Raw genomic sequence first — 27,139 nt, 5'->3', positions numbered from 1 at the left:
GGTCGCAGAGACCGCGATGCGCGGCCCCATCGACGGCCCAGATCTCCTCGCCCCCTCCACCGACGGCCACCATGCGGTCCACCTGACCCCTGGCTTAACTACCGCAGCGCCTCCTCCCGACCAATCCCCTCGCGTTTTCGTGCGCGGCATTGAACCCACCGTCGCACCCGGCATCATTGCGCCCACCACGTCGGAGTTCACGTCACGGGCGCCCAGCTCATCGCGGCCGTGCGATCGCTACCACGCGCGCTGGTGCCCGAGTGCCGTCACGGCCGTCGGCGACGGTAGCAGCGCGGGGAATCCGACGGTTGGGATCGTGCCATCGGGGCGATTGTGACCGTTGGAGTGACTCCGTGCGCGTGGCGTTCGTGCGCGAAGGTGGATGTCTTTTTCTCGATTCCTTCTTTTTTCCCCCTCGCAGAGGAGAGATATCATCATCGTCTGGCTGCTCCTCGCTGGTCCATGCAGCGCTCTCTCTGTCCCTTCGCCTCCTTTCTCTGTCTTCTCGCCGCGGCGGCGGCGCTGGATAGCTGAGCTCCCTAGCTGAGTTGCTTCCGGGGGGCGATGGGAGGTGATCGGGAATAGAACTGAAAAGGTGGATCTTTCTCTGTTTATATTGACTTCAACTGGGAGATTCTTGTTGGCTCCTTTCTCTCCGCTGATTTCTGAGCTCTGACCGACGGGCAGGTGGGGTTTCCGTGAAGACGAGGGCAGCGATTGGTAAGAGAAGTGAAAGGAGGGATCTTGTTTATGTGTTCCTTTTTAGCATGATTGTTTATCCAATTTTATTTGTGTCTGATTTTAGTTGGGAGGATCGGTGTTTGACCTTCTATTTGAGGGCGATTTGGACGAGTCGTGGATGGAGGCTGGGAAGTGCATGAATGTTGCTTGTGGGGCGACGGAGCCTGGGGGAGAGTGGAGGAGGGGATGGGGGCTGAGATCAGGCGGATTCGCTTCTTTGTGCGTCAAATGCGGGTATTACATTTCTTACCTACTGATCGTTTTCTTCATACTATTTTGGTACAGTTTCCATTTTTAAAAGCTGTTATGGCTTTGATATTTGGTACCTGAGTTGGATAAACTGGGCTTTTAGAATGAACATTGGAGGTAATTTCTTATTTTGTTTATTGAGCATTCGGAATCAAGATTGATCTTTCCATTTGTCATTTCTAGAGGAATTTCAGTTTCCATGTCTACAATTTAGCTTTTTCTATTGTTTTCTTTTTTCTTTTGCTTTATATACCTGCTAACTCAATTTCAATGATGCTTTCTTAGTGTTAAGTTGGCATATTTGAACTATGTTTGGATGCTAAGAATACTGTTGATTGTTCTTATTTGTGCAAATTTGCTAATGCTAGTTTCAAGTGAAGAAGATGGATTTTTCGGGGAAAAAAATATGGACAATTGCATGTTGTGAGCTTGATATGCTTGATTGTTACTTTGGTTAATATATGTGAATGGATCAGCTATGACAATTGTAACTCCATCCACCAAGATTGTTGAGGATATTTCTGTGATGAGGTTCTCTTGTCAATACTTAGTGTGCAGCATGTCTTTTCCACTTTTATATGCAATCAAAACTATGTTATTTTGTTTAACAGGATAGTGTATCAGTTTTCATTGTAAAAATGGTTGCAGTAATTTCTGATCACCTTGCTTCAAGTTCTCTTCATGTCCAACTTTTCAAAATTTTCTTCGTAAGAATTGGTTTGTCTCCATTATGGACTATTAGCTTATATATGGTGACTTGAACGTTTCATAATTTCTACAGTGAAGCCAATGATGTAATTGTTCACGTGACTGTTGGGAATTGGTTTTAGGGTAGGATTAGTGATCCCTTCATCTTCATAATGAGTAAGATTCTCGAGATCACAACGCCAAGTAGATATTTATCATCCCCTTGTCATCTTTGTGATGGGTAAGATCCTTGAGATCACAATTTCGAGTGATTGTCCTCTTGTTTCAAATGACCTTTTCTTAATCATTTGGAGACTGTTCTAGAGGCATAACAAGTTTTCGAGCTAAGTAGTTATCATCAACCCACTTCCATGAAGTGGATTTTTCTAATGCACTAAGTTTCAACTTCAGAAAATTAATTTATGGTCTGATTATTTTTAATTCAGTCACCTATGCTATATCATTGATTGGTGTATCATGGAGATGATAGCCTTTCTTACAGTACGATACTTAATGCATTTTCTCATTTTCTACACCGTTATTACTTCCTGACCATGGTCCTTATTTGTGATAAGATTTGTATAATTCATCTGTCAATGCACTCTCCCATATTCAGGATGGCATATGAGCAGTTAGCTTTTTGCGACATTTTTCACCAGAAAGAGTCGGGGTGGAGGGAATGTTGTTCCTGTGGTAAGGTACTGAGGACTCAACAGCTTGGGCATAAATTTCCAACTTTCCTGGTTTATAAACTATTTCTGCATTCTGACTGTTGTTGTAACTGTTATTTACAGCACTTACATTGTGGGTGCATTGCTTCAAAGTCTTTTTTTGATCTACTGGATACTGGAGGAGTTCAGTGTATTAGCTGCATAAAGAATTCAGAAGTTCCTCTTGTAAGATTATATCTTTCACATGAATCACAATTTATTAGAGAGAAGCATTGTTGTATGTTTAAGCCTTAGATTTATGCCATGCGTCTCTCTCATAATCATATCTGATTTAGTTGCTTAATATAGGTTGTCAAATCTAGGTTTGTATCATGAATCATTTTGATGAATTTTTGAATGGGGAAATATAAAAGAGGAATGAAAGATGACTTTGACTTCTAAGTCGCCATTGATTTGTCTAAATTGCATTCTATATATTTATGTGACTTGTTCTTCTTAGCCATAGTTAGGTAAAGAATTCACCTTGGCTGTTGCTGATTGTCTTCACATGGTAAGATTTTCTTCTCATTGTCGATTTATAGATTCCATTCCCCTTGCCTTAACTAGTCATACAATATGGGGAGTAAATCAATGATAATGAAGCCAGATTTGACACCTAACAATGACATACAAAATCACAATAAGGGCAAAATTGATGGCGACTTGACTGAATTGTGAGCGATACCTGAACTATTATCACATCCTCTCTTCTAGACTCTTCTTGGATTGCCCCACCTCCCTCCCTCACCCACTAAATGGGTCAGTTGGCATGACACAATGCACAACCAACTCTTAACTGTACTACAAAGTAGTATACAACAACAACAAAAAGATAAATAGAAGAACAATTCACAAAAATTTAACCCAAACAGTTTGAACCCTATTAACAAGCCATATCAACAATCCAAAGCAAATGTCAAATCTTTATCACGCACAATCAAATTCACATACAAGTTCATTAGAAAATTTTATATCAATTTCACCCTCCACCTTAAATTACCACTCATCAATTGATCAGTGTTAGGCATATACAATTCAACACCCAAATTATCAGTCATATATCTAAAGATCCATTTTTGTGCAATTTCTACTCAGAAATCCAACAGGAATAAAAATACAAAAAGAGGTACATTAATAATAGCAAAGAAACAATACTTGGAGAAGAGGGTAAACAGATCCTATAAATGTAGACATAACTGCACAAACATGGGTACCAGTTAGCATCCATTCACATCTAAGCTTGACAAAGAAACAATGTTGACCACAATGCTCCCACAACACAAAATCACCTCCATTGATCTCAACACGGTTGATCATTGTGTTAACTCAACCCCCATTGGATTCAACACAATAATGCAAATCACAAGTCAAGAAAGGATCTCATAAGAACATGACGACAAGCTTGATAGAAACAACATATTGAATCTCTAGCTGTAAATCTAACAACAAATCACACTTAATCAAATGATTAAAATGGATAGAATTGGCTCACTGAAAGAGACAAAGACACTTCAATTAGACCCAAATCTACTATAGAATCAGTATTCTAGCTCTGAAAACAAGGATGCACTATGATACTGCAACATAATGCAAGTCCTATGACAATCTTAAATTCAAGGAATAGTCAATAATTCTACTTCCCATCAGAATACTGGTAGGTTCTCAAATTGACCACCTTCAATTGCTCAAGCTCAACATTTTCACTGTTTTTCTTCAGCTGCTAGCACCATGATCTGAGTCTAATCTGATTTAATTGAACAATAAATATAAATATTTAATATAAACTCAAACTCTATTCAAATCAATTAGACCCAAATTTTCAACTGTAGCCTTGCCCCTCAGCTCAAAAATATCTTAGTCAAGTTACATCCATATATGTGTTTCCCTAGGATGGTTGCTACATATTTGTGTCCATTTATATATCCCAACATTGTCAAGTGTGTTTTCACCCAAATTGAATGACTTCTTTATCACCTGTGAATTCAACCTGTGTCATTTCAGGTCACTACTTCAAATTAGTGCTGTGGAAATCATAAAATTTTACATGCATCTATTTCCCCTTTTTTGGTTTGAAACATCTGTTACCTTCTGAATTGATTTTTGTACTATATGAACATATATTTTGAGGAAGCATTTCATGGAGTATTCTGAATATTTTCCTTTCAGATGGCTAGTGGAATAGTTCAAAATTTTGTGTCTCAAAACCATCAAAGGGTACTAGCTCTTTCAGCTAGGACTTTTAAGGAAGATACTGATTCAGCAGTAACAGCTCATGCCTGTGAAATGTCAGCCAATGCTGCTGATTTCAAAATTGATGGTGGGACTTTTTCAAAGGGGAAATGCACGACTAAACTGGATCTAGAACATAGTGATTGTGGAATCAGATCATTTGTGCAAATCAAATCAGAGCAACATTCACCTGATGTAGTGATTGCAAGTTTGCCAAACAGATACCAAGGTCCATCAGCCTCCTCCCAAATCTCTCCAAGGGATGAGAAAGCTTTAATGACAGATAATTCTTTATGTGAATCATTATCCCAAGGATGTATTAGCATAAGCTTGGGAAATACAAGCCAAATTGGCGATAGAGAAGTTTTTAATATTGCAGAACGGTCATTTCTTTCCCTTCCCATGGCATGCTCGATATCTGAAGGAAAGGATGAAAGAAAAGCACCTACTACCTTTCAGCAAATGCAAAGGCCTCGTTCCTTTGTTGTGAAGTGTCCTAGGACAAGTAATCAAGCATTCTCAGATTTATCTAAGAACTCACTTCCATACATGCGAGTTGCAAGGCCACCTGCTGAGGGCCGTAACCAATTACTTCCACGTTATTGGCCAAGAATCACGGACCAAGAACTACAACAAATATCGGGAGAGTATCCTTAACTATATGATCATTTTTTTCCTTCTTTCATGAATTGTTGTAAATGCATGTTTCTTGCATATCAAATATATTGCTTTTCCCCTCCTTAATCTTTGACCTGTGAAAGTTCAAATTCTACAATTGTGCCACTATTTGAGAAGGTTTTGAGCGCTAGTGATGCGGGTCGTATTGGGCGCTTAGTTCTTCCAAAAGCTTGTGCAGAGGTAATATTCAGATTTGCTTGATTTGCATAGATATATATTTACTTTTAACTGTTTCTCTTAAATAAAATGTGCTCTGCATTTTCTGATGCTAAGAGGATCAGTTGAGAATCTTACAGTTGCACATATAATGTGTCTATTTTGGTTTGGTTTGGTTTGTTTTCTTGGCAGTATGGATACAGTTAGCTCAGTTTATCTAGATATTTACTTGTGCATATTGTTTTAATATGCTTCCCTTTTTTACATTTTCTTTGTGGCATTTTTGCTTAGGCATATTTTCCTCCAATTTCTCAACCGGAAGGTGTTCCATTAACAATACAAGATACAAAGGGGAAAGAATGGCATTTTCAATTCAGATTTTGGCCAAATAACAATAGCCGAATGTATGTTTTAGAGGGCGTTACTCCTTGCATTCAGTCTCTTCAGTTGCAAGCTGGTGATACAGGTTATTTCTTGCACACACTTTAAGATATTGCTCTGTCTAAAGGCTATAGAGTATAGACAATGATAATATTGTTTTTCAAGTTAAGTTTGACAATGATACTTATTTGAGGACCTTGGAGGGGATGCTCTTTCTGTTAGGAGGCAGTTTCAAGTAAAGTTCAAGTAAAGCATGCCTTAATAACTGAGATGTTATTTAGTTCATGGAAATTTGAATTTTTGAATTACCATGTAGATAGATTAACTTGACAGACTTTCTAGTAATCTTCCACAAGATTTAAAATTTCGAGTCGTGCTGGAGTTTTGATTTATGACCAGAATGATATGGTTTCGGTATGGTATCGTATTGTTTCGATATACTTTCGGTATTTTTTTAATATTAAATGTATTAATTAAAAATATTTTTATTAATATTTGATCGCTATAGATGTTTATTATTGTGTTATATTTGAGATATTAAATGTTGACTTTAAGTTTTGATATTATCTCGTGAAATGTTTGATGTTTATTGAGTAAAAGTCTATTTATGTTAATTGAAGTTCATCGAGTATGTTTAAGCTATATTTAATTTAGATTTATTTTGATCAGTTTAAAATTAAATTAAATTTATATATAAAATAATTTAGTTCATTAGTAGTAATATAGTTTATAAAATTAGAGATTATATTATATTTATATATATATCTTTCTTATTTGCTTGAAAAGCTTTTTTTTCTTTATGTTTATCTCATGGATGGATAACAAAGAGAAAAGGATAATCATTGTTTAAAGAGGTTAAGAAGTTTTATTTTTTTTATCTATTTACCTTAAGAGGTTTTTTTTTTTAATTTTGATGGAGAAAAAAAATAGTGAATGAAAGAGGAAAAAAAATTAATAAGGAAGAAAAAAAATTAATGGATAAAAGAGAAGAAAATTAAGAAGGGAAAAATTGATAGGGAAAAAGAAATACTTATTTTAAAAAATAAAGATTTCAAACTCTAAAAAAAAAATTGTGGCCGTGTAAGTGGCTACAGCCACGAGTGTCATGACCCCGCGGAGGTTACTGCGGGGTCACTGTACCCTCCATGACCTCGTGTGGCCATTGCGAGGCCGCGACGAACTTGTAGTGCGGTGTAGTGCCAGTATGATGTCGGTCGGCCGGTTGCAAGGTTGCGACAATCTTGCGGTGCGGTACAGTGTCGGTCGGTAGACGAAATGATAAATTTTGCTCGTGCCAATCTACATGGCACGAAATTTAAATAATTAATATTGCATTGCCAGGGTGGTTGCATGAAACAATCCTATTAAAAAATTATCAACAATATTGCAAGATGATATATTTAGTATGACAACAAATTACCAGGAATGTTATTCAGTTTCTGTAAACATCGTTGTAAAAAATAATCGTTCACATGAATATTTTATAGAGTAAACAACAAATTACACAAACCAAATAAAGGCATTACAAGAATTGATGCAGTCTCAATGTATAAATAGATACAAACAAAATTTGATGAGAGATATCTTAAAAGGGTAAATTAAAATTATATATAACACATATGTTGTAGAATAGTTATTTCGAGATCATCAATATTACTCCCATTGTTAATATAAATTATACTTCTAAATATAATGTATGAATAGTACTGACATAATCTAAAATGATATAGTAGTAAGTCAAACAATCAATTTTCTATTTTGATACTAGTGTAAACTTAAATACATATTGAATTAAAAGAAACTAATGTGTTGCAATTACGAATACAGAATAGTTACTAAAATATGTTTAATTAAGCATGGTTATTCTTGGTGTAAAATGCTATTTCTGTATTAAAAGATTTCATCACCCTCACTGGTATTCAGATTTCTTTCCAATTATTTGGTTACCATGTCAAAGACTATCAAGAAAACAAAAACATTTAAAAATTTCTTAAATTGTTCCTTTTATTTTTTACTTGTAAACATTTATCAGTGTCTTCTTGCTTGTACGTTAGAATGTGTTGGTGTTGAAGGAAATGTTATGATGTAGGTGCAAAAGGAAGCATGAATTTTATAAGAACAAGCATGAGACGACTCTTGAAAATGATTTTTTTTCCAAAATAAAAATGATAATCATGAAAATAGAACATATTCTATAAATTAAATCTGTCAAACAAATCTGGTGTAATTAGCATCGACAGATATGAGAAAACAGAAAGTGACTAAACTTATGACATTTGGAGATAATTGGGTAGAATATTGAAAATTACAAATAACCAAGGCTTCACCCACTTGGTGTCCTTACGCCATGTTAGCCCATTTTTGCTTTACACGTATGATCAGAATTTGAATTTTCAGGGGAAATTTGCCTAAATTGTGCAATAACTAAAGATGTTTCTTGCAAGATATTTACAGCTACTTAATTGACCCAAAATTTAGAAATTGCAGGCGCATAGATGAAGCTGTGAAAATGTTTCAGCCAATGAACACTATTTCAATAAACTTATTTGTCTTACGTTCAATATCAAATTGCAGTGACTTTTAGCCGAATAGATCCTGAAGGAAAACTTGTCATGGGTTATCGGAAGGCAACAAACACTATCCCACTACAGGTAAGAAATTTGTGTTTGCTGTTAATTCCTGGTGATAATGTTCTCCTGTTATGTGTTTTAGTTTCTCTTTTTGTCATTGGTTTGGACTTTAGAGAGTTAGTGTTAACATGATCTATATTGAACATTTTTCTCAGTTTGACTACATTTTATACGCTTCTTGATTGGAGCAGGACTGTCAGATTTCTGCAATTGCTAATGGTACATTTGGCAATGAAACACTGTTCCCTGGCATTGATGAGAACATGTCCATAGCAAATGGCTATTCTGGACTTCTTCAGTCAATGAAGGGAGCTATAGATCCATATTTGACATCTCAACCAGAACATCTGAATCAATCTGATTTGGAAGTTAGTTGGCACAAAGGAGGAAGGTCAATTGAAGGATTGCTCTGGCAGCCCTTGCAAAGTAGTAGCCGAAACATTGGTTCCAAATCTAAGAGGTTGCTTATGGACACTGAAGATGCACTGGAGCTCAAGATGACTTGGGAAGAGGCTCAAGAATTGCTTCGTCCACCTCCAAGTGCTAAACCTAGCATCGTCACAATTGAGGACCATGAAATTGAAGAATATGAAGTAAGTCCAATCTGTCAAAAAGCTTGGTTAATATTTCTGCGTGTCAATTCGATATGCAATGTTCATGGATGATTTCTCCCATTTTCCCTATACACTTCTGATTCAAAATTGACAATGTAAATGTAGCCTGGTACCAGATCAGTTAGTTTTGTTTTCTTGTTTTCCTACTTGGTGGAGATCTTTGTTCTTCATGGACACAACTCATACATTATTGTTTCTCTAGATATCCACTCCCCAGTAAATGTTTTGAAGTAGCAAATTTTTTATGTGGGATATATTTCATATACTCACTTATCGTTTGAAATTTCATACCATGCCAACACAAAGCATAGGTAATCTGTCTTAGTTACTAGATGAATATCGTAACATAATGACACTCCTTGGCATGCTATGATATACATCAATATGAATTCATTTTTTTTTTGTATTTTGTGTTCGAACAATATATTACTGAAACTATACCATTCCAAATGAACTAACCTTGCATATACTGTATATGTATAGAGAACTGGGAAGTTACTTCTTTGTTGTTTGTATGAATCCTTGGTTTCTATGTAGTATTTTTTTTTGTTGCTTGTCAAAATTGTGTTGATTATAGACATACACAATTGTGAATTTGCAAGTGGTTGTTGCTCTCCCATATCAATGAGTGATTTTACCTTACTATGTTAGAAGTACACCCTACAACTGATGCCAGCAATTATGTTTCCAGCAGTTCTTCATTAGCTGTTGCCATTTATTTTCATTTTCTCTAGAACAATTGACCTTGTGGATTATCAAAATTGGCCCATTTCCATCTGGAACTCAAGTTGGATCAGGATTAGGCCATGGTTTAAAATTTTGAGCCATGTTGAGGTTTCGGTCCCGGATTGGAATGATATAGTTTCGGTATCGTATCATGCCGTGTTGATATAATTCGTAATTTTTTAAATATAAAATATATTAATTAAAAATAAAAAATTTAATCTAAATATTTAAACATAAAAATAAAAAATTAAAAAATATATATATATATATTAAATTAATGAGGTAATTTTATTAGTCTTTAATTAAGTCTATTTAAATTATTTCAATCATAACCAGTAGTTGATTAAAATTATTAATACAAGATTATGTAATTAAACCCAAAAAACTTTTGACCACTGTTCTTGTTCTTACCCTTGCAAGTCCGATACATCATGTGGGCCAGGACGCATCGCCCGAGCCAGCGACGGGTCTAGACACGTTGCCAGGCCCGGGCAACAGGTTCGGGTTCGTTGTCGAGCTTGGGCGACGCGTCGAGGTCTGTCGTCGAGCTCGGGTGACGCGTCTTGGCCTACGCGACACTTCCGGACTCGTCGCCGGACCCGCATGACTTGTCCGACTCATTGCGGCGCATCGGCATGCTTGTGCCGGTGTTGGTCCGTTGACGGAACGAGATTTTTCGCATGTTTCGTCCGAAACGGCTCAAGATTTCAATCTATGGACTATGCATGCTCAATGAATTTTGTTGAGAAAATGGATATCCCCAGGAATCCTTTGGAAACTTGTGGAAGAAGCCCTAGTCATATGAACTCTAAAGAATCAACCAGGAATCTATCAAAAATAGTACAAGATTTAACGTCCAATCTTGCTATTTGTACCAATATTAGCAAACATGCTGGCATCTTATCTATATGGTATTATATTGGTCTTCCGTGAACAAAAGCAAATGTTCAAACTGGCCTTAAGAATTCTTTAGGTCACAGTTTCATTCCCTGATGGTCCTAAAAAGTTGTAATGAAAGTCTGTTTTACTCTTCTGCATAGTTTTCCATCCTGACAAACTTATATTGCTTCTAGGGCATTACCATATTGAAAATTTTCCTTCCACTAACGTCTTTCATGTTTGGCTGTAGGAACCCCCAATTTTTGGCAAGAAAACCATTTTTACAGCTCGACCTTCGGGGTAAGCTTATTTGTATTGTGAAAGAGAGAAAGATATCTGTTAGATCGAAAGTTAGTAAAATTAGTTAAACAGGCTCTTCTATACCATGGTTGATAAATATAACCAACCAAGAGAATGTTGAAACATATCATCTTTTTCAACTCCTACGTACTTATTTTCTCTATTGATTATGTACTGATCATCTTCACCTGAGTTATCTTGTAAATGGTAGTACAGGCTTAGTAGTCATCGAAGTAGTTCTGATCTACTATAACAAATTTATATAGTTACAATGTTTTTTTTCCAAGTATTTCAACTACTTTTTTATTAGTAGACAAATTAATATTTGATCATAAAACAATTGGAATAAGTTGACTATTCTGATAATGTTAGAGAAAGCTCTTACTATGTTGAAATATTAATTATTTTATTGCTATCATCCAACTTTTCTTTAAATCAAAATATTACAGAAAATGGATCTTTATGCTTATTTTTTTTTTTTCCAAATATCATTTAGAGAACAAGATCAATGGGTTCAATGCGATGATTGCTTCAAATGGCGTCATATACCTGTAGATGTTCTTCTTCATACACGATGGAGTTGTGTTGACAATGTGTGGGACCTTAAAAGGTAAGAGACAGATTTTCAACTTGGATGATATTTATTACTTTTATTATGTAATGTCTCATTTTGATTTGGTAATCAAGATGTTTAGTATCTCAATATTTTTAATAGACCATTGTGTGCCTCAATGAGCTATCTCATGGGGTTGCATCAAGTGGTATTAGAGCCCACCTGATCCTTTCCTTTTGTAATGGTTCAAAACAACCCACTCATGCACCATCCATGCTAATCTCTTGTATCATTCTCACAAACCTCTCCACCACATACACTACTATATCCATCTCACTGCAGCAAACCATGTAGTCCTATACCAACATATTACAGCATCCTCATTATAGCAGACTTGGTAATCCCCCTCCCAAAATCAGGCACATGACATCCTTTGCTAGCTACTTGGATGCCCATCATGCATGATTTTGTCAATGCTTTCATCATCAACTTTAACTTAGCTTCCTCATCTCATTCGGGGTCCATCACTTTTGCAATGCATGAAACAACAACCCTACAAAGATTCTCACAATTCTCTCATCCATCATTTCCTAATTGAAAAGTTTCTTCCATTTCCTTGCATGGCATATCTGGTTCCCCCTACTGATTTAAACCCTATGTCGCATCCTTCTCCTTCATCTCCTTTTTACTGAAACCAACCCCACAATCACACGGCCCCTCTTGTAGTACCCTCCTTAGAGCTTTACAATTGTCCCCATTTTGTTGGCCATCCACGCTACTTTGTCCCCCTTAATTTTTTGTATCTACTCACCCTTTGTCATGAATATGCATTGCCTATCTTCATCGGTTAATATTAGAGAGACTATGAGTGTGCGGGTTTGTCCAGTGATATGATGGCAATGATGGAGGATTGGATATCCTTAATATAATTAACATCATAGATTAGTCCCAACCCTGAAAATTGTGGACTAATGAAAGGTGTTTATATTATTATAATTTTGGATTAAGGCCTAACAAAGTATAATCCTAGCCATGGTGAGGTATTTAGAAAGAATTGCCTGGCTATTGGACCTCACATGTTGTCAATTAGGAATGATGATATTGGGCTATGAGTTTTGAGTTAGGATCTTAATGTGATTTTCAAATCTTGAATGGGGGAGACCATGACATGCTAATTTAGTTTTCACATGACATATGGTAAGCTAATAACTAATTTATGGATATTCAACTTAGATTACTATAAGTGGGGCTTAAGCATAGCAGGCTAGTGGTTGGACCTAACATGGTTAATATGTTAGTTCTTTCAACTCAGCAGGTTGAGTCAGTTGCATTCACATAATCTGCAGCTTTGAAAAAACTATACATCATGTCCCTTGGTATTAGCAATAATTGGTCATTATTTTACTGAGTCCTACTCGATGGCACTCATGCAGGTCTTCATGCTCTGCACCTGATGAATTGAGCCAGAAAGAAATGCAACTTCTTCTCAGGCAGTATGAAGGTTTGCATATTGTTTTAGAAAATTACTACAAAATAATGTTTTGCTGTTGCTGAATGAAGGTTAACTAGTTACTCAGTTTTTTATTTCTATTGAAATATCTACTTTCTATTTGTCACTTTTTCATTCCCACTGAAATATTTACTTTCGATTGATACTTGTCATGGATGTTTCTGCAGTCTATCTGTGTTAATTACCATTTCATATAGGAACTATAGCCCCTCTTTTCATTTTAGTACATAGCACAAATTTATATTGCCTGTCATGTTCCTTTGTATTTATTTGGAAGGAGATGCAAAATCTTCTTGGATTCAGCAGCTATTTATTCAATACCTTCTTATAATTATTTCTATTCCCCTTTTCTTCCCCTCTAACTCATCTATATCCATCACTGTGGTTATTTATTCAAGATTTTCTTCTAGTTATTTTCTAGGCGATCCATTCTCCCCATCCAAAACTCATACTCTCCACTTTCTAGTCCTACACTTCAAGGAGACTGGAAGCGAAAAGAGGGAGGAGGCAGATAAGAGAGTTTGAGGAGAGACTGAAGAGGAAAGAGTATTAAGAGAACTGTTGATTGGAAAATGATAAACAATAATACTTTGATTAAAAGGCTGTTGATTTGAGTGTCCTAATCAACTGTTCATTTACCCCTATCAAATAAGTTTGATAAAGCAACCAACTCTATACACTTTTGGAAGTTAACGACAAAAATATTATAGCAAAAAAGGTTCATGTAACTAGCATCTTTTGGAAGTTGACTCTATACACTTTTATCTATTTCAAGGTGGAAAGATCACAAGGCACTTTTCTACTTTGGCTGGACATGCATTGGACTCACCTTGTGTAGGTTTAATTTGTATTCTTTTGTTCTGTAGAACTTCTGTTTGTTCTTTCTGGATTATGGTTATGTTTGCTAGTTCCACCGACCTGAGCTGATGATGTGCCCTCATCTTATGCATTTTTCTTTTCTGCTGGTGAGCTTAATGCAAACTACAGCAACTGTAAGCATCTTGGAGACCAGTTTGGAAATACTTTTGTTTCAAATTTCTTTTTGGAGTTGCAGTTAGAGAGAATGAAATGCTTATGAAACCGACATATATAGATGCTGCTACTGAATATATGTTCATTTCATACACATTCAGTGTAGAACCTATGCTGTCTATTAGCTCCTTTTACCTATACCTTACTGTCGTCTTCTGATTTGTTGTCTTTACTGTATCGTATACTTGCAGACCTTAGACAGCAGAGTACCTGTGCAAGTTGGAAGCGTGCTTCATCAGAGCTAGCAGCATCTAGCCTTGATGCCTTTTCCGCTGTCGCAGCAGTTGGGGATGTAGGAAACCAAAGTATGACCACATATTCTACTACCACTAAGCATCCACGCCACCGTCCAGGTTGCACATGCATCGTCTGCATCCAGCCTCCCAGTGGCAAAGGTCCAAAGCATGATCCCGCATGCACATGTAATGTTTGTATGACTGTGAAACGCCGCTTCAAGACTCTTATGATGCGGAAGAAGAAACGTCAATCAGAGCGTGAGGAAGCTGAGACCCATAAGAAGGTTGCGTGGAGCAACAAGGAAGAAGCTGAAGGAACCAGCAGCTCTTCAAAGGGCTCTCAGCACCCAGACCTTCACCAGGAAAATGAATTTGGCCATGTGGGTAGCAGGGCCGTCATTGAAAATCTTGAATCAAGCAAGGACGGCATAGACTTGAATTGTGACCCTGGGCGCAACGAAGACTCACAGACAACGAATCCCCGACTTAGCATGATGAGCCTTCTCCAGAATGCACAACGGCCTCTGGAGGTGTATCTAAATCAAAATGGACTTGCAAGCTTGCTCAATGACCAAGGTAGCCAGGAGAGTCCCAGTCCATTAATTCCGGAAACTGTCGGTGAAACTGAAGGAAAAGCCACAGATGAGAGCCATTTTACATCTGCAAGTAAAGAGCAAGGTGCTGCGGTCGATGAAGTAGATGCTAAAGCAGAAGCAGATATGAGTGATACATCATGAACATGTTTCTTTGCGTTTGCAACAACCGATGACTTCTCCAAAAAGAATGCAGTCCCCTTCTGGATGTTCAGTGAAGTTGTAACTCTCTTCACCCGAGCACGTATCTCAGAATTTTCGAGGCAATATGTATATCGTCTGGAGCACATGTATCAGTAGTTTTCTCTCCCTTTAACAGTGTTGTATTTTATGCATATCGGGCACCGGTTTGATCTGTTGTTCCTACTTCAAGCAAGGTTTTGTGTTTGATGTAAGATGGTCTGTTTAAAGTTTGTGTTCTATGGTTCCAGTGGTTTCAAGTCACTAAACTCTCAATGAGTTGAGTACCCTTTGAACATTCACAACCTAAACCTGTGCTTAAATTTTTTCATAATTATGCAAGCTATCTAGTGATTTAGATTGTTTAAGGTGTAGAAAAGATTTGTGGTAGAATAAACATTGGTGTGACCTAGGTACATAATGCAAGTTAAACTCTATGATAGTTTACATTCATTTAGAAGATCAAATGATGCATTTTTTTTTTCAGTTATTATTGCAAGTTTATATATTATTTTTATGAATTACAGCTGATATTTAAATCATGAATGTTATTTTCTGAAGGCAATTAATAGATTCATATTTATCATTTCATTTTTCAAAATAGAAATTTTAAAATGGATATATTAAAGCAAATATTACAGGCGGAGACAAATTATCTCTTTAAAAATCCCTTAATTATTTAAAATAATTTTATTTTGTAATATTTCTATTCAATTAAATAAGAAACATACAAGTATATCATAACAAGATCAACTATGAAGTGTTCCATTTAGAGTTTTTAACATCTTATGTGTTAAGTAAACACAAATAAATATAAAAGAGAATCAAATCAACTCATCAAATTATCTTTAAGATCACCATCTACTTATCTAATTCTCCCAACTAGCACATTCCATCATTGATTACGAACTAATTCAACTAACCAATAACTTTTGAAAAAACTTAAACTACTAAAAAATATTGTTGGCATCTAACAAGCAACACCACAACACATTCATATCGTCCATGGAATCAAATCATCTAGTAATATATTATTGCACATCTCTCTCTCACACACGCACACTCATGCACACATGATTCACGTTAGAGTTTAATAGGAGTTCATGTACACAAGCATGCGTGCACAATTACCAATAAATATTCTTTGCATCTTTGTGCAAGCAATGAAACGACAACCACCATCATTGACTAATTATCTTGAAATTTGAGTGCCAATCATATTCCAAAGTGCACTAATTGCATGATCATTATAATAAGAAGAAAAACTTATCTCCTTGAGTTCTTTATCTAAACTTTGTTTGAGCTCATGATGAATTGGGGATTGGTAGGGTCCTACTTCCTTGAGATCACACTCATACCAATTGATGGACCACAATGCTATTGGACCTACCTCTATGCCCATCAATGATCTGTAATAGCTATTGACATTAACTGTTATAATAATTTTAAAATAATTTTGAAATATATTGGACATTGTTTTAATAATTTTTTTTAAAAAATCTTATATTGTATATAAACAACTTAATTAGTGTATTAAAAAGATGAAGAAGAAGATTCGCACTTTGTGTTTGACCAAGTGAAAGATCCCAAATCTGCCAATTAAGTGGAGCATGAGCAGCTCCAGTATCCTCTCAGATTCCCTGCTAATGTCTGCTGCCCACACACACTTCTACAGCCTTCAGAGAAATATATATAATTCATTGAAATTACCTGATGCAATCAAATCATCAACTTTGGGGATTTGTTGGCAATTATTGAGGAGGAATAAAAAATGGAGATCAGGGGGAAGTTCATCCGGGGAAGGAAGGAAGGGAGGGAGGGAGGGAGAGGAAGAAGAGGTCTGTGTGTGTTGTTTGAGTCAAAGTTTTTAGCTGTCCAATGACATCCATATAATTTTTTTATAATTCAGATGTCCGGAGACCCGATTAGTTTTGGAGATGGATGATCCTCCTAATTCACCCATCAAGTAAATTCGAAAATGCTCATGGCACTGTAGAGTTGTGCAAGTCCCGAATCGAGTACTCGAACCGTGGATTCTTTAACACAGTATTTTCCTCTAAATTAAGTGTACATACATATCAAAATTGAAAATTGATCAATGGTACTCGGAGTATCCAACTTATATTAAATTTGATGTCTGAAGTTGTCGAGTTGTTGTTGTACTTTCAATTTTTATTATTATTGTTGTTGTTTTTTAATATCGTAGAAGGTAGCATTAGTGTTGACTGTTGAAGGTGGCAGATGATCGAAATCTGAACGAAAAGTTACGTAGATAAATTAAAAAAAGGCTAAACGTTTAATTTTTCATGACTTTCTTCTCTTTTTCTCATCTATCTCTTCTTTTTCTTCCTCTCCTCCTCCTCCTCCTCCTTTATTAATTATTTCGATACTAATTGTTCAACTCTTCTTGTAGCTCACGAGTAGAGTAGTAGGTTCTAGGTGAGACTCCTGACATGATACTTCCAACGTCAATAGTTGTTTAAATATAGTATGCATAAACTACGTAAATTTTGAATCATAATTATTTAAAAAAATACTTTATCTTTTATTATGGTATCATGCTCTTAGGTACTACATCAAAATTACTACCGAATTATATTATATGTGCTATCAAATTATATTCTACATTGTAGATGCTATTATAAAAAAATTCATGTTATAAATATTAAAATTAGAAATACCATTTTATGTCCATATATATATCTATATACAAGAGAATTTCTATATGATTTTTTATAATGATAAATATATGATTTTATAATTTTTAGATGATATACATATGTGTTTATTTTTATTTTTACATAGTCTCCTTCAAAATGATGCATATAATATTTTAAAAATTAGCGTAACTAATATTAAAGAATGGATATTTTAAAAAATAGCCATAAAATCTAAAATGCTTTTAATGTTTTAAATATATTTTTTAAAACTCTCCTAAAATTTTATTATTGAAATATTTTCATAACAACTGAAACTTCAGGAGTATTTTGATATTGACCAAACTTTAGTAGGTAATTTAAAAGTTTGTTAAATTTTAGGAGGTATTTAAAAAATGAGCATGCTATCAAGACGGCAATGGATGCTCCAAAGCTTGAGCTAACGCGCGTTGGAGCTGGCTGTCTTTTTGGAGGTTGGTAGGTGTCTTCTTCGTCCTTGACGTGCGATTTGATTCCACGGCAAATGGGCAATTCTGGCCTTGGAGGAATGGATGATTTGCATTTACTTCAAGGAGATCCATAGAACTCAGGCTTTGATTTGGAACTTTCAATTGTTGCATTAGATATCATAATGGGGGTTCGAATGAAGCTCAAAGATACCAGCTTGGCTTTCGTCGATGCAATGGTAAAGTCTCCATCTGTGAGATCTGGAGTGTAGTAGCCATTGCGGTATGCGTTGCGGTAGGCATGAAGACAAAAGTGAGGGGAAAGCACAAGGAAAAGGGGGGAAAAGTTCATGATTTCGAGGACTAGGGTTTGGTCGGTTTCTGAGTGGTAAGCGTGACGGGTAAAGATCGCTTTCAGATCAGCACTTGGGCAGCAGTGCTCCACATGGTTTGGCCCACACTGACTTCTCCAGTCCGATCCTTTCAAGCCACATGGCGGTTTGTGCTTCGTTTATCGCATTCATTGCATTGTTTCCGAGTAAAAAATGTTGTTAAAAAAGCATCTTCCCATTTGTTCGACGCACATTTCTTAATTTCATCGTGTTCGAGTTTGACAGAGAGCCGTCTGTGAAGAGGATGAAACTGGCTCTATAAGTAGTATTTTAAGACGAATTTAGTTGTTGGAAAAAGTAGGTATGCAGTGAAATTCTTGTTTCTAAGTTAGCTCATTAATGCTACCAGTTCTAGGTGGTGGTCGTGCTTGATTGGGGTGCCCGGTAGATCGAACATTTCGCTCCCTGTGCTTTCGCCGTTCTTCGCGGTATTATCATGGGTCCAGTGTCTTTTACTCGTTGTCCTCTTTTTGGCCATACTTTCCTTTTTTAACTGTAAATCCACTTGCTTGATGATAATCTTTCCGTGGAGATGATAGAATCTAGGTTGGGCATGTCAAAAGCACACTTTGAACTGTGTGTTGATAGATTTATTCTTCTCATGATCTTCATTTCTATCCACATTATTTTTTTTTTGCTTTTAATTAAATTGCAGGTTAGAGTGGATTTTCTCTGCCCTATGTTTAAGAACAGAGGAATCTTGAGGTGCCAATTTTGCAGGGAATTGACAATATTATTCAGTTGTTTCTTCAAGCTCAGGTATAAGAGAGGATAAGCAATTGGTTTATAGATGGAAGTCTTGGCTTTCAAAACAATCTTCTGAAAATTTCTTGTTTCCCAGCTGAGGACCCTGTGAAACCAACAGGATATTGCTTGTGAAGGAGTCATTTTGTGTGGAGAAATGGATCCAGAGACTGGAGGGTTCCCAAAATCTCTGAAGGTCTAGATTTGTGATCTGATAAGGCTGCATTATTTGTGATCATTTTTCATATTTCTTATGATCTTATTAGTTCTTTACTAGGCTGCAATTTACAAGTGGGCATGACAAATTTTAGTGAAAAATGTTACACTGTTTCCTCTTTGAACTTTGACTATCATGCTGAAAGATTTATTTTGTTTTTAGGGTAATTCTTGGAAAGCCACTTTGGTTTTAGCATTCCAGAGCTTGGGCGTTGTTTATGGAGATTTGAGTATATCTCCCCTATATGTCTTCAGAAGTACATTTGCAGAGGATATCAAACACTCAGAAACAAATGAAGAAATTTTTGGTGTCCTCTCCTTTGTATTCTGGACTCTTACACTTGTTCCCCTTTTTAAGTATGTCTTCATTGTTCTTAGAGCCGATGACAATGGCGAGGGTAAGTTTATGTGAATTTTAAGATATCTTTTCATGTTACCGAACTTGATATGTATTAATTATCTGCTTCATCATTATGCAGGGGGTACTTTTGCTTTGTACTCTTTGATTTGTCGACATGCCAATGTCAGCCTTTTGCCTAATAAACAGGTTGCAGATGAAGAACTTTCTACGTACAAATATGAGTGCCCTCCGGATACAGCAAACAGATCAAGAATCAAAGTTTGGCTCGAGAAGAACAAAAGACTTCATATTGCCCTCCTGATTGTCGTAATGCTTGGTACCTGTATGGTAATTGGAGATGGAATCCTAACTCCTGCTATATCAGGTAATGTAATTCAATATATCCCTGCTTTAATCTAGGGATAAATCAATATGTTGTTAAGAGAGGACATTCCCCTCTACATATGTTAATCCTCCACTAGGATCTTTGGCATAGCATCCTAATGCTTTTCTCTTTGTTTCTAAATACTATTATTTGTAGCAATATTCCCGCTGGCTCTATAGTAATATAATCATAAAAAATAACTGCAAATACATGTGTGTCTTCTGTACAAATAGTTTATAGATGTGTTATTTAATTACTTAATCAATAAATGACAAACAACACTTAATCAGTAAATGTGACCTATCTTCTATGTTATTATTCATCACTATGAAAGAACAGAATGCAAAATGCATTTTGTAAACATGACATAATTATACAAATTATTATTTATCCATCTTGAATAAGCAATAATTTGGGTCTCTGAGACAGAATCATTTTATTCACTATCACATGCTATGCAAAGTCTCTTGCAATTTTGCTAATTGTACCATTTCTTCTCCAGTTTTCTCTGCAGTTTCAGGGCTTGAGTTGTCCATGTCCAAGGAGCACCATGAATGTAAGCTTACCATTCAAATCATGTTAGATATTCTCAGTCTAGAGAAGCCCATTTCTATCTCTATCTTCTTTCACTAGTTTTTTTGATGATGGGACAGTGTGCAATAATATTATCCAAATAACTGAATTGAGTTTTGCTGCAATTTATCTGTACCTTTTGTTGAAACAATCAACAGATTGCTGATATGCAGGAAGTTCATTAGCACTGAGCGCACTGTTCCCATGTATGACATGCTTTGTCTGTGCTGACTTTTTGTAACTGAATCTAAGCTAAATGAATGCATGAACAGAACTCTCTTAGCTTCAGGCTGCAGTTATCCTTCTGTAACAAGTTAAAGTCATTTGATTATGGAAAAAATATTGTTTCGTTTAGCTATTTCTTTTATTGTTCCTGTTCATATTTTACATAATGGGTGTCGTTGTCTAATCATAATATTAGGATGATCACAGTTATCTAAAACATTATTTTCTGCCAGGTATTCATCTGAGTGTAGCACTGTTGCTAAATACCACATGGACTGAAATCACAGAAAATTTAGAAACTAATATTTCAAACCTATAAAACCTGCACTAGTAATTGATATTGTCATGAACCTGAATTAAGATCTCTAGTGAATGTTTCTTCTAACAAGTTCTATTTCTAACATACTCTTAACAAGTTTTTGTTTCTTAGACCATTACTGATAAGAGTTTTTAGTGACAAATCAGTTAACAACCAGAGTAATCCAAGCTAATGGGAACACGAAGACTTCATTTGATTTGTCATTTAATTTTTATCTTGTAGTTAGACATCGGATACATTATGCATTAGAATTTGATTCCAGTGCTTTGTGCAAGTGCAGATGCTGTGGTTCCTATAACATGCTTCATATTTTTATGTTTGTTTGCACTTCAACACTTTGGAACTCATCGGGTTGGAATCCTCTTCGCACCAATTGTTATGACCTGGCTATTATGTTTAAGTGGGCTTGGAATATACAATGTTCTTCACTGGAACCCACATGTATATCAAGCACTTTCCCCATATTACATGTTTAAGTTCTTGAAGAAGACCAAAAAAGGTGGTTGGATGTCTTTGGGAGGCATTCTACTTTGCATGACAGGTAATTTTCTAAATGGTAGTTCTTTTGTAGATAAGCTACTATTTAAATGTTTTGATTTTTTTAATACATTCATTCTATTAAGCATTTAAGTGTTGGTCTTGTGAAATAAAAAATGGAAAGATACACAAAAATAGAGAAAAGAAAGAAACACCTAGGATTAATTAAGAAAATCTAATGTAAGAAATTCTGAAAAATATTTTAAGCTACATTCTTCTTATTCTCTAGGTTTTAAAAAGGTATACAAGCAACATGCACACAAATCATGACATAATGTATATGTTAATACGTGAATGAAATATATATTGGATGCCCATTAATAAATTATTTATCACAGAATCAATGGAGCCTAATTAATTTTTGATAATCCATAAATTGTGTACGCTTATCACAAAAAACAAAAAATAAAATAAAGCAAATAAATTTGGAATTTGTAATACTTATCATTAGACAATACATGGTGGCACATATGAAAAGGATTCAAGGTTTTGTCTCATCCTTATTGGATCACGACTCTTCTGCAACATACTCAAGGTTGCTGTCCTCAAGGACCCTTTCATTTCAAAATTGCTTTCTCTACAGTCTCTTCACTCCAAGGTTGAGATGACATAGATTTAGTGAAAAGGCTTGAATCACCAAACAGAGGAAACTATGACATGATCTACCAAAGTGGTCAGAGGACACAACAAGGCCGTGATCAAGCAAAAGATGAGGCCGTTCTTAATAAATTACATAATTGGAGCCCCCTTGTCGATGGCCAAAATTTATTGGCATATGACTGGAAATGAAGAAAGAACTCCTTGTAGCACTTAGATAGTTTTTTTAAGGAAGAAATTTACTAGCATCAACATGCCAAAGTCAAACTGGCCAGCCATTTAGGAAACAAAAACTCTAGTTTCTTCCATGACATTGGAAACAAAGGCTGCAATTGATTGGGTCACCACCATGATCTCTACTGGAGCTATCACTAAGGATTTGCAAACAATTGCACACTTATTTTTTGAAAATTCTTCTGGGGCACTAACTATTTGGTATCAATTGGTTGAATCTTTTAGAACCTTTACACTCACATATGTTAAGCACTAGCACTGAGCAAGGCAAGAGACATTGAAGTTTGGATGGATCCGGTCCATTTTGGGAGAATGGAACAATTGCATTTTATAATGCAATTCAATTGAACTTTTCAATTGGTTAACTATATCCTCGCTTTGAAATGACTAGGACACTTCTAACGTCATTCTGAAAATATTTTATTTTGTAAATACACCTCTTTTATATATTATTATGGTGGACTTTTATCGTTCCTTTTTCCACTCAAAGAAACTGTAGGATTTCCCCAAGTATAATTTTTTTGTTCCCGGTAATCATCATATTCCTCTATATGCTTTGTTTGGATCAAGTTGTTATCAATTAGTTTCCACCGTAAGGTATAATAGAGTTTCAAGGACTTTGCGGTTAGTATATCTCACTAACAGAAGCCTTTGAAATGTCTTTATAACTAAAATCTTAAACAAAGTCTGATCCACATGTAATGACTTTTTATTTTAAACGATTGAATAACATTCTTCGACATTAAACATATTGGTCATACTTATTTATGCCTAGCCTTTTCCTAAGATATCAAGATTAGTGAACTAGTAAACTAGGTTGGTCTAGGTGAGCCAATTGAAAACTAAAACAATGTATGATTGCATTTGCATATCTGGGTTCACATGCAGTCATATAGACTGGTTCCGCTTTCCAATAAACATTATGGAAGTTCTACCATTACCAGCACATTGACTAAAATTATTGCTAATAACAGGATCAGAGGCAATGTTTGCAGATCTTGGCCACTTCTCATACACTGCAATTCAGGTTCTTTTGTCTGAAATCCCTTTAGATATCTCAATCTTTATCTTTCAGCTATGAAACTGATGCCTAATTTGATTGTTGTAGATTGCTTTTACTTTCCTAGTATATCCCTCACTGATATTGGCATACATGGGCCAAGCCGCTTTCTTGTCAATGAACCATAGCCCTTACACCAGTCACCACCCAATTGGGTTTTATGCATCAGTTCCAGGTTCACAATCTGAATTCATGCTGAGTGATGATTTCTTGTGATTATGCAACTTCATTTTCTGTTCTGAATTTTTCTTATTTTATGGAGAATAAGATTTTAGTTATGATTGTTTCTGCAGAATGCATAAGATGGCCTGTACTGGTGATAGCAATACTAGCTTCAGTAGTTGGGAGCCAAGCAATTATTAGTGGAACATTTTCAATCATTAATCAGAGCCAATCCCTTGGATGCTTTCCAAGAGTCAAAGTAATTCACACATCTGAAAAAATTCACGGACAAATCTATATACCAGAGATCAATTGGATGCTTATGATCCTCTGTATTGTTGTTGCTGTTGGATTTAGAGACATAAAGCACATGGGAAATGCTTCTGGTATGCATATAATTATATTCTCTGTCTCCCCATATTTTTACCCCAAGAATTCCTTCTCTTGACTGATATTGGATTAAATTTAGTCTGCAAATGCCTGGGTTGATTTGCATTCTATGATACTTGAACAAAGTATTTATATAACCCTGAGTTCTTTATTTGTTTGATTGTGCATCAAAAGATTGGTAGTCTATAATATCATGACTGATCCTCAAGGGCAATGAATTGAAAAGGCAACATGCAGTAAATTTATGGCAATTTACCAAAAAATATGCCCTAGGTTTTCAATTTTTATCGGAACACACTTGTTTTTCAAATTTATGAGAACACATTCTCAGTTTTTCCCCCATTCTACCCTTCCAGTTGCACAAAATCTATTTTTTTAGGATTATCAAAGATGCCCTAGGTTTCAATTTTTATTGGAACGTGCACTTGTATTTCAAATTCACCTGAACATGTCCTCGGTTTTTTTTCCTATTCAACCTTTCCAATTGCACAAAAAATGGTTTACTAGCTGATCTTGAAATCTACTTGTTGCATGATTTTCACTTGTAAACTTGTATATGAGATCAATTGCATCTTAAATCTATATTTTGAGGATATTTACATTACATAGTAATGGTTCCTTGATAACTTGTTTTGGCCCCAACAAACTAATTTCAGAATCAGGTTTTTGGGGGCAGAATGACACAGAATGGTTAACAAACTGCTTTTTTAAAATCAACTTGTCACATCACTTTCACATGAAATCTTGCATGAGAGATCATTTACACGTACACTATATAATATTTATTTCGATTGTATTCATAACCTAATGGTGTCTGAGAAACTCATAGAATAGTGATGGAATTGCACATATGGTCATTTGTACATAAAATGTATACTTTGAGAGTATTCACATCATATTGCTAAGCATATTGGCTCAACAAGCTAATTTCAGCATGTTGGAGGTGTAATTGCATTTGTCGCATCATTGTCACTTGAATTTCTTGCATGTGGGATCAGCTGTACCTAAAATGTATATTCTGAGGGTATTCACATTCTAATGGCGTCTGGACAACTCAATCATTCTGTGCAATTAGGATGGCTGTGTTTTTTTAATCCCTTTGCCATACACTTATATCTGGAGATCCTCTTATTGCTTTTAGATTCTACAATTTGTAGGCTATGATCATGCATTAAAAAGCAAAAATACAAGTCATTTTCACTGGGTATGGAATTTCTTTTAAACCTTTGCACAGACATACAGTAAATTAACTATGTAATCATCCTACTTGAGTTTCTGCTAGATCTCTGTGATTGTGATTTGTGTTTTTTCTGTTTGCTCATGATGCAGGATTGGCAGTCATAACCGTTATGCTGGTGACCACATGCCTCACTTCCCTAGTTATGATTCTTTGCTGGCAGAAGCCTCCATTGCTAGCTCTCACATTTCTACTCTTCTTTGGCTCCATTGAGATTCTCTATTTCTCTGCCTCACTGATCAAGTTCCTCGAGGGTGCCTGGCTTCCCATTCTACTCGCTCTCTTTCTCATGACAGTCATGTTTGTTTGGCACTATGCCACAATCAAGAAATACGAGTATGACCTACACAACAAGGTCTCCTTGGACTGGTTCCTTGCCCTCGGCGACAAGCTTGGCGTCGTCCGTGTTCCCGGCATTGGCCTTGTTTTCACCGACATCATATCTGGAGTGCCTGCTAACTTCTCACGCTTCGTCACCAACCTCCCTGCATTCCATCACATCCTGGTCTTTGTCTGCGTCAAATCTGTTCCCGTTCCATTTGTGCCGTCTTCTGAGAGATTCCTTGTCGGACGTGTTGGACCGCCGAGTCATCGTTCTTACAGATGTATCGTAAGATACGGATACCGTGACGTCCACCAGGATGTCGACTCTTTTGAATCTGAGCTCATTGCAAGTTTATCAGACTTCATACTGCTCAAAGCACGATCCAGTGCAGAAACATCTAGCAAGTCAGCAAACAGTTTGGAGAATGATCAGCTCACTGTCGTCGGAAGCAATATGCGCATGCACTATCCTGGCCACAGCACCACCCTGCGACAGTCGAGCAATGCATCCGAGCACTCCGGCGGCGGCGCGGGGAACACGATAGAGTTGGCTCGCGCAAGTGCAGGGAAGAAGGTCAGGTTCCTCCTGGAGGAGAGAAGCAACTCAGCTTTGTCCGAGGCGGAGATGGAGGAGCTGGAGGACCTGCTGGCCGCCCGCGAATCCGGGTGTGCATTTATACTGGGGCATTCTCACGTTCAAGCCAAGTCGGGGTCGCCCATCATGAAGAAGTTGGCCATCAATGTTGCTTACAACTTCTTGCAGAAGAATTGCCGAGGGCCGGATGTCTCTCTGCGTGTGCCTCCTGCGTCTCTTCTCGAGGTTGGGATGGTTTATGTTCTGTGATCTAGTCGAAGGTCGATGGGATTGAGGAGGAGCACCAACAGTGCAAATAATATTTTATGTGTTTGATGGATGGATCCTTAGCTTGCACTATTGTTGCAGCGTATGTCCTGCAACTTTCATGTACATACAAGTCAAATATATTCCATGGCAGTTCTAGTTCTTCTATTGGATTTCAATGAGTTGACTTTTTTTATCTAAGTCAATGAGGGGCTTTTGAAAACAGAAGTTCCATTTTAAAACATAAAAAAGGGAGGGACAAAAATAAATAGCAAATAGCAGAAGGAGGTGGGGCATTCCGAGAATTGAACTCGGGACCTCTCGCACCCTAAGCGAGAATCATACCACTAGACCAAATGCCCTTGTTGAATTTGGC

General features: G+C 36.4%; 2 protein-coding genes and 1 non-coding gene across 7 annotated transcripts; 2 read left to right on the top strand and 1 right to left on the bottom strand.

Annotated features, from left to right (window-relative positions):
* Positions 1–330: 330 nt before the first annotated feature.
* On the top strand, positions 331–15,395 carry LOC141824442 (B3 domain-containing protein Os07g0679700-like). Of its 2 annotated transcripts, none has more exons than XM_074711733.1 (13): positions 331–720; positions 806–975; positions 2,294–2,375; positions 2,472–2,573; positions 4,554–5,263; positions 5,378–5,474; positions 5,742–5,916; positions 8,406–8,482; positions 8,653–9,054; positions 10,931–10,980; positions 11,477–11,590; positions 12,967–13,034; positions 13,465–14,254. In XM_074711733.1, the coding sequence occupies exons 2-13, from the start codon at positions 860–862 to the stop codon at positions 13,566–13,568; spliced, it is 2,097 nt and encodes a 698-aa protein (XP_074567834.1). In that variant the 5' UTR covers positions 331–720; positions 806–859; the 3' UTR covers positions 13,569–14,254. The 2 variants fall into 2 exon arrangements, with proteins under 2 accessions (XP_074567834.1, XP_074567833.1); XM_074711732.1 differs by lacking the exon at positions 13,465–14,254 and adding an exon at positions 14,267–15,395 and having other exon boundaries at positions 343–720.
* A 3,386-nt stretch (positions 15,396–18,781) lies between these two features.
* LOC141824444 (putative potassium transporter 8) lies at positions 18,782–26,909 on the top strand. Of its 4 annotated transcripts, XM_074711736.1 has the most exons (12): positions 18,782–18,876; positions 18,935–19,007; positions 19,235–19,338; positions 19,421–19,519; positions 19,703–19,937; positions 20,019–20,264; positions 20,767–20,820; positions 21,662–21,922; positions 23,724–23,776; positions 23,858–23,984; positions 24,103–24,357; positions 25,691–26,909. In XM_074711736.1, the coding sequence occupies exons 4-12, from the start codon at positions 19,481–19,483 to the stop codon at positions 26,764–26,766; spliced, it is 2,346 nt and encodes a 781-aa protein (XP_074567837.1). In that variant the 5' UTR covers positions 18,782–18,876; positions 18,935–19,007; positions 19,235–19,338; positions 19,421–19,480; the 3' UTR covers positions 26,767–26,909. The 4 variants fall into 4 exon arrangements, with proteins under 4 accessions (XP_074567837.1, XP_074567839.1, XP_074567836.1 ...); XM_074711738.1 differs by lacking the exon at positions 18,935–19,007 and having other exon boundaries at positions 18,789–18,880; XM_074711735.1 differs by lacking the exon at positions 18,782–18,876 and having other exon boundaries at positions 18,896–19,007.
* A 144-nt stretch (positions 26,910–27,053) lies between these two features.
* On the bottom strand, positions 27,054–27,125 carry TRNAP-AGG (transfer RNA proline (anticodon AGG)). Its single transcript has one exon. It is a non-coding gene; the product is annotated as a tRNA-Pro (tRNA).
* Positions 27,126–27,139: the final 14 nt, after the last annotated feature.

This window comes from Curcuma longa, chromosome 3 (assembly GCF_044706935.1).
Source record: "Curcuma longa cultivar G26 ecotype Majalengka, Jawa Barat chromosome 3, ITB_CL_G26_1.1, whole genome shotgun sequence".
Classification (NCBI taxonomy): Eukaryota; Viridiplantae; Streptophyta; class Magnoliopsida; order Zingiberales; family Zingiberaceae; genus Curcuma; species Curcuma longa.
Note: the sequence above shows the minus strand (reverse complement) of the source record. Positions and strands in the feature narration are given on the sequence as shown.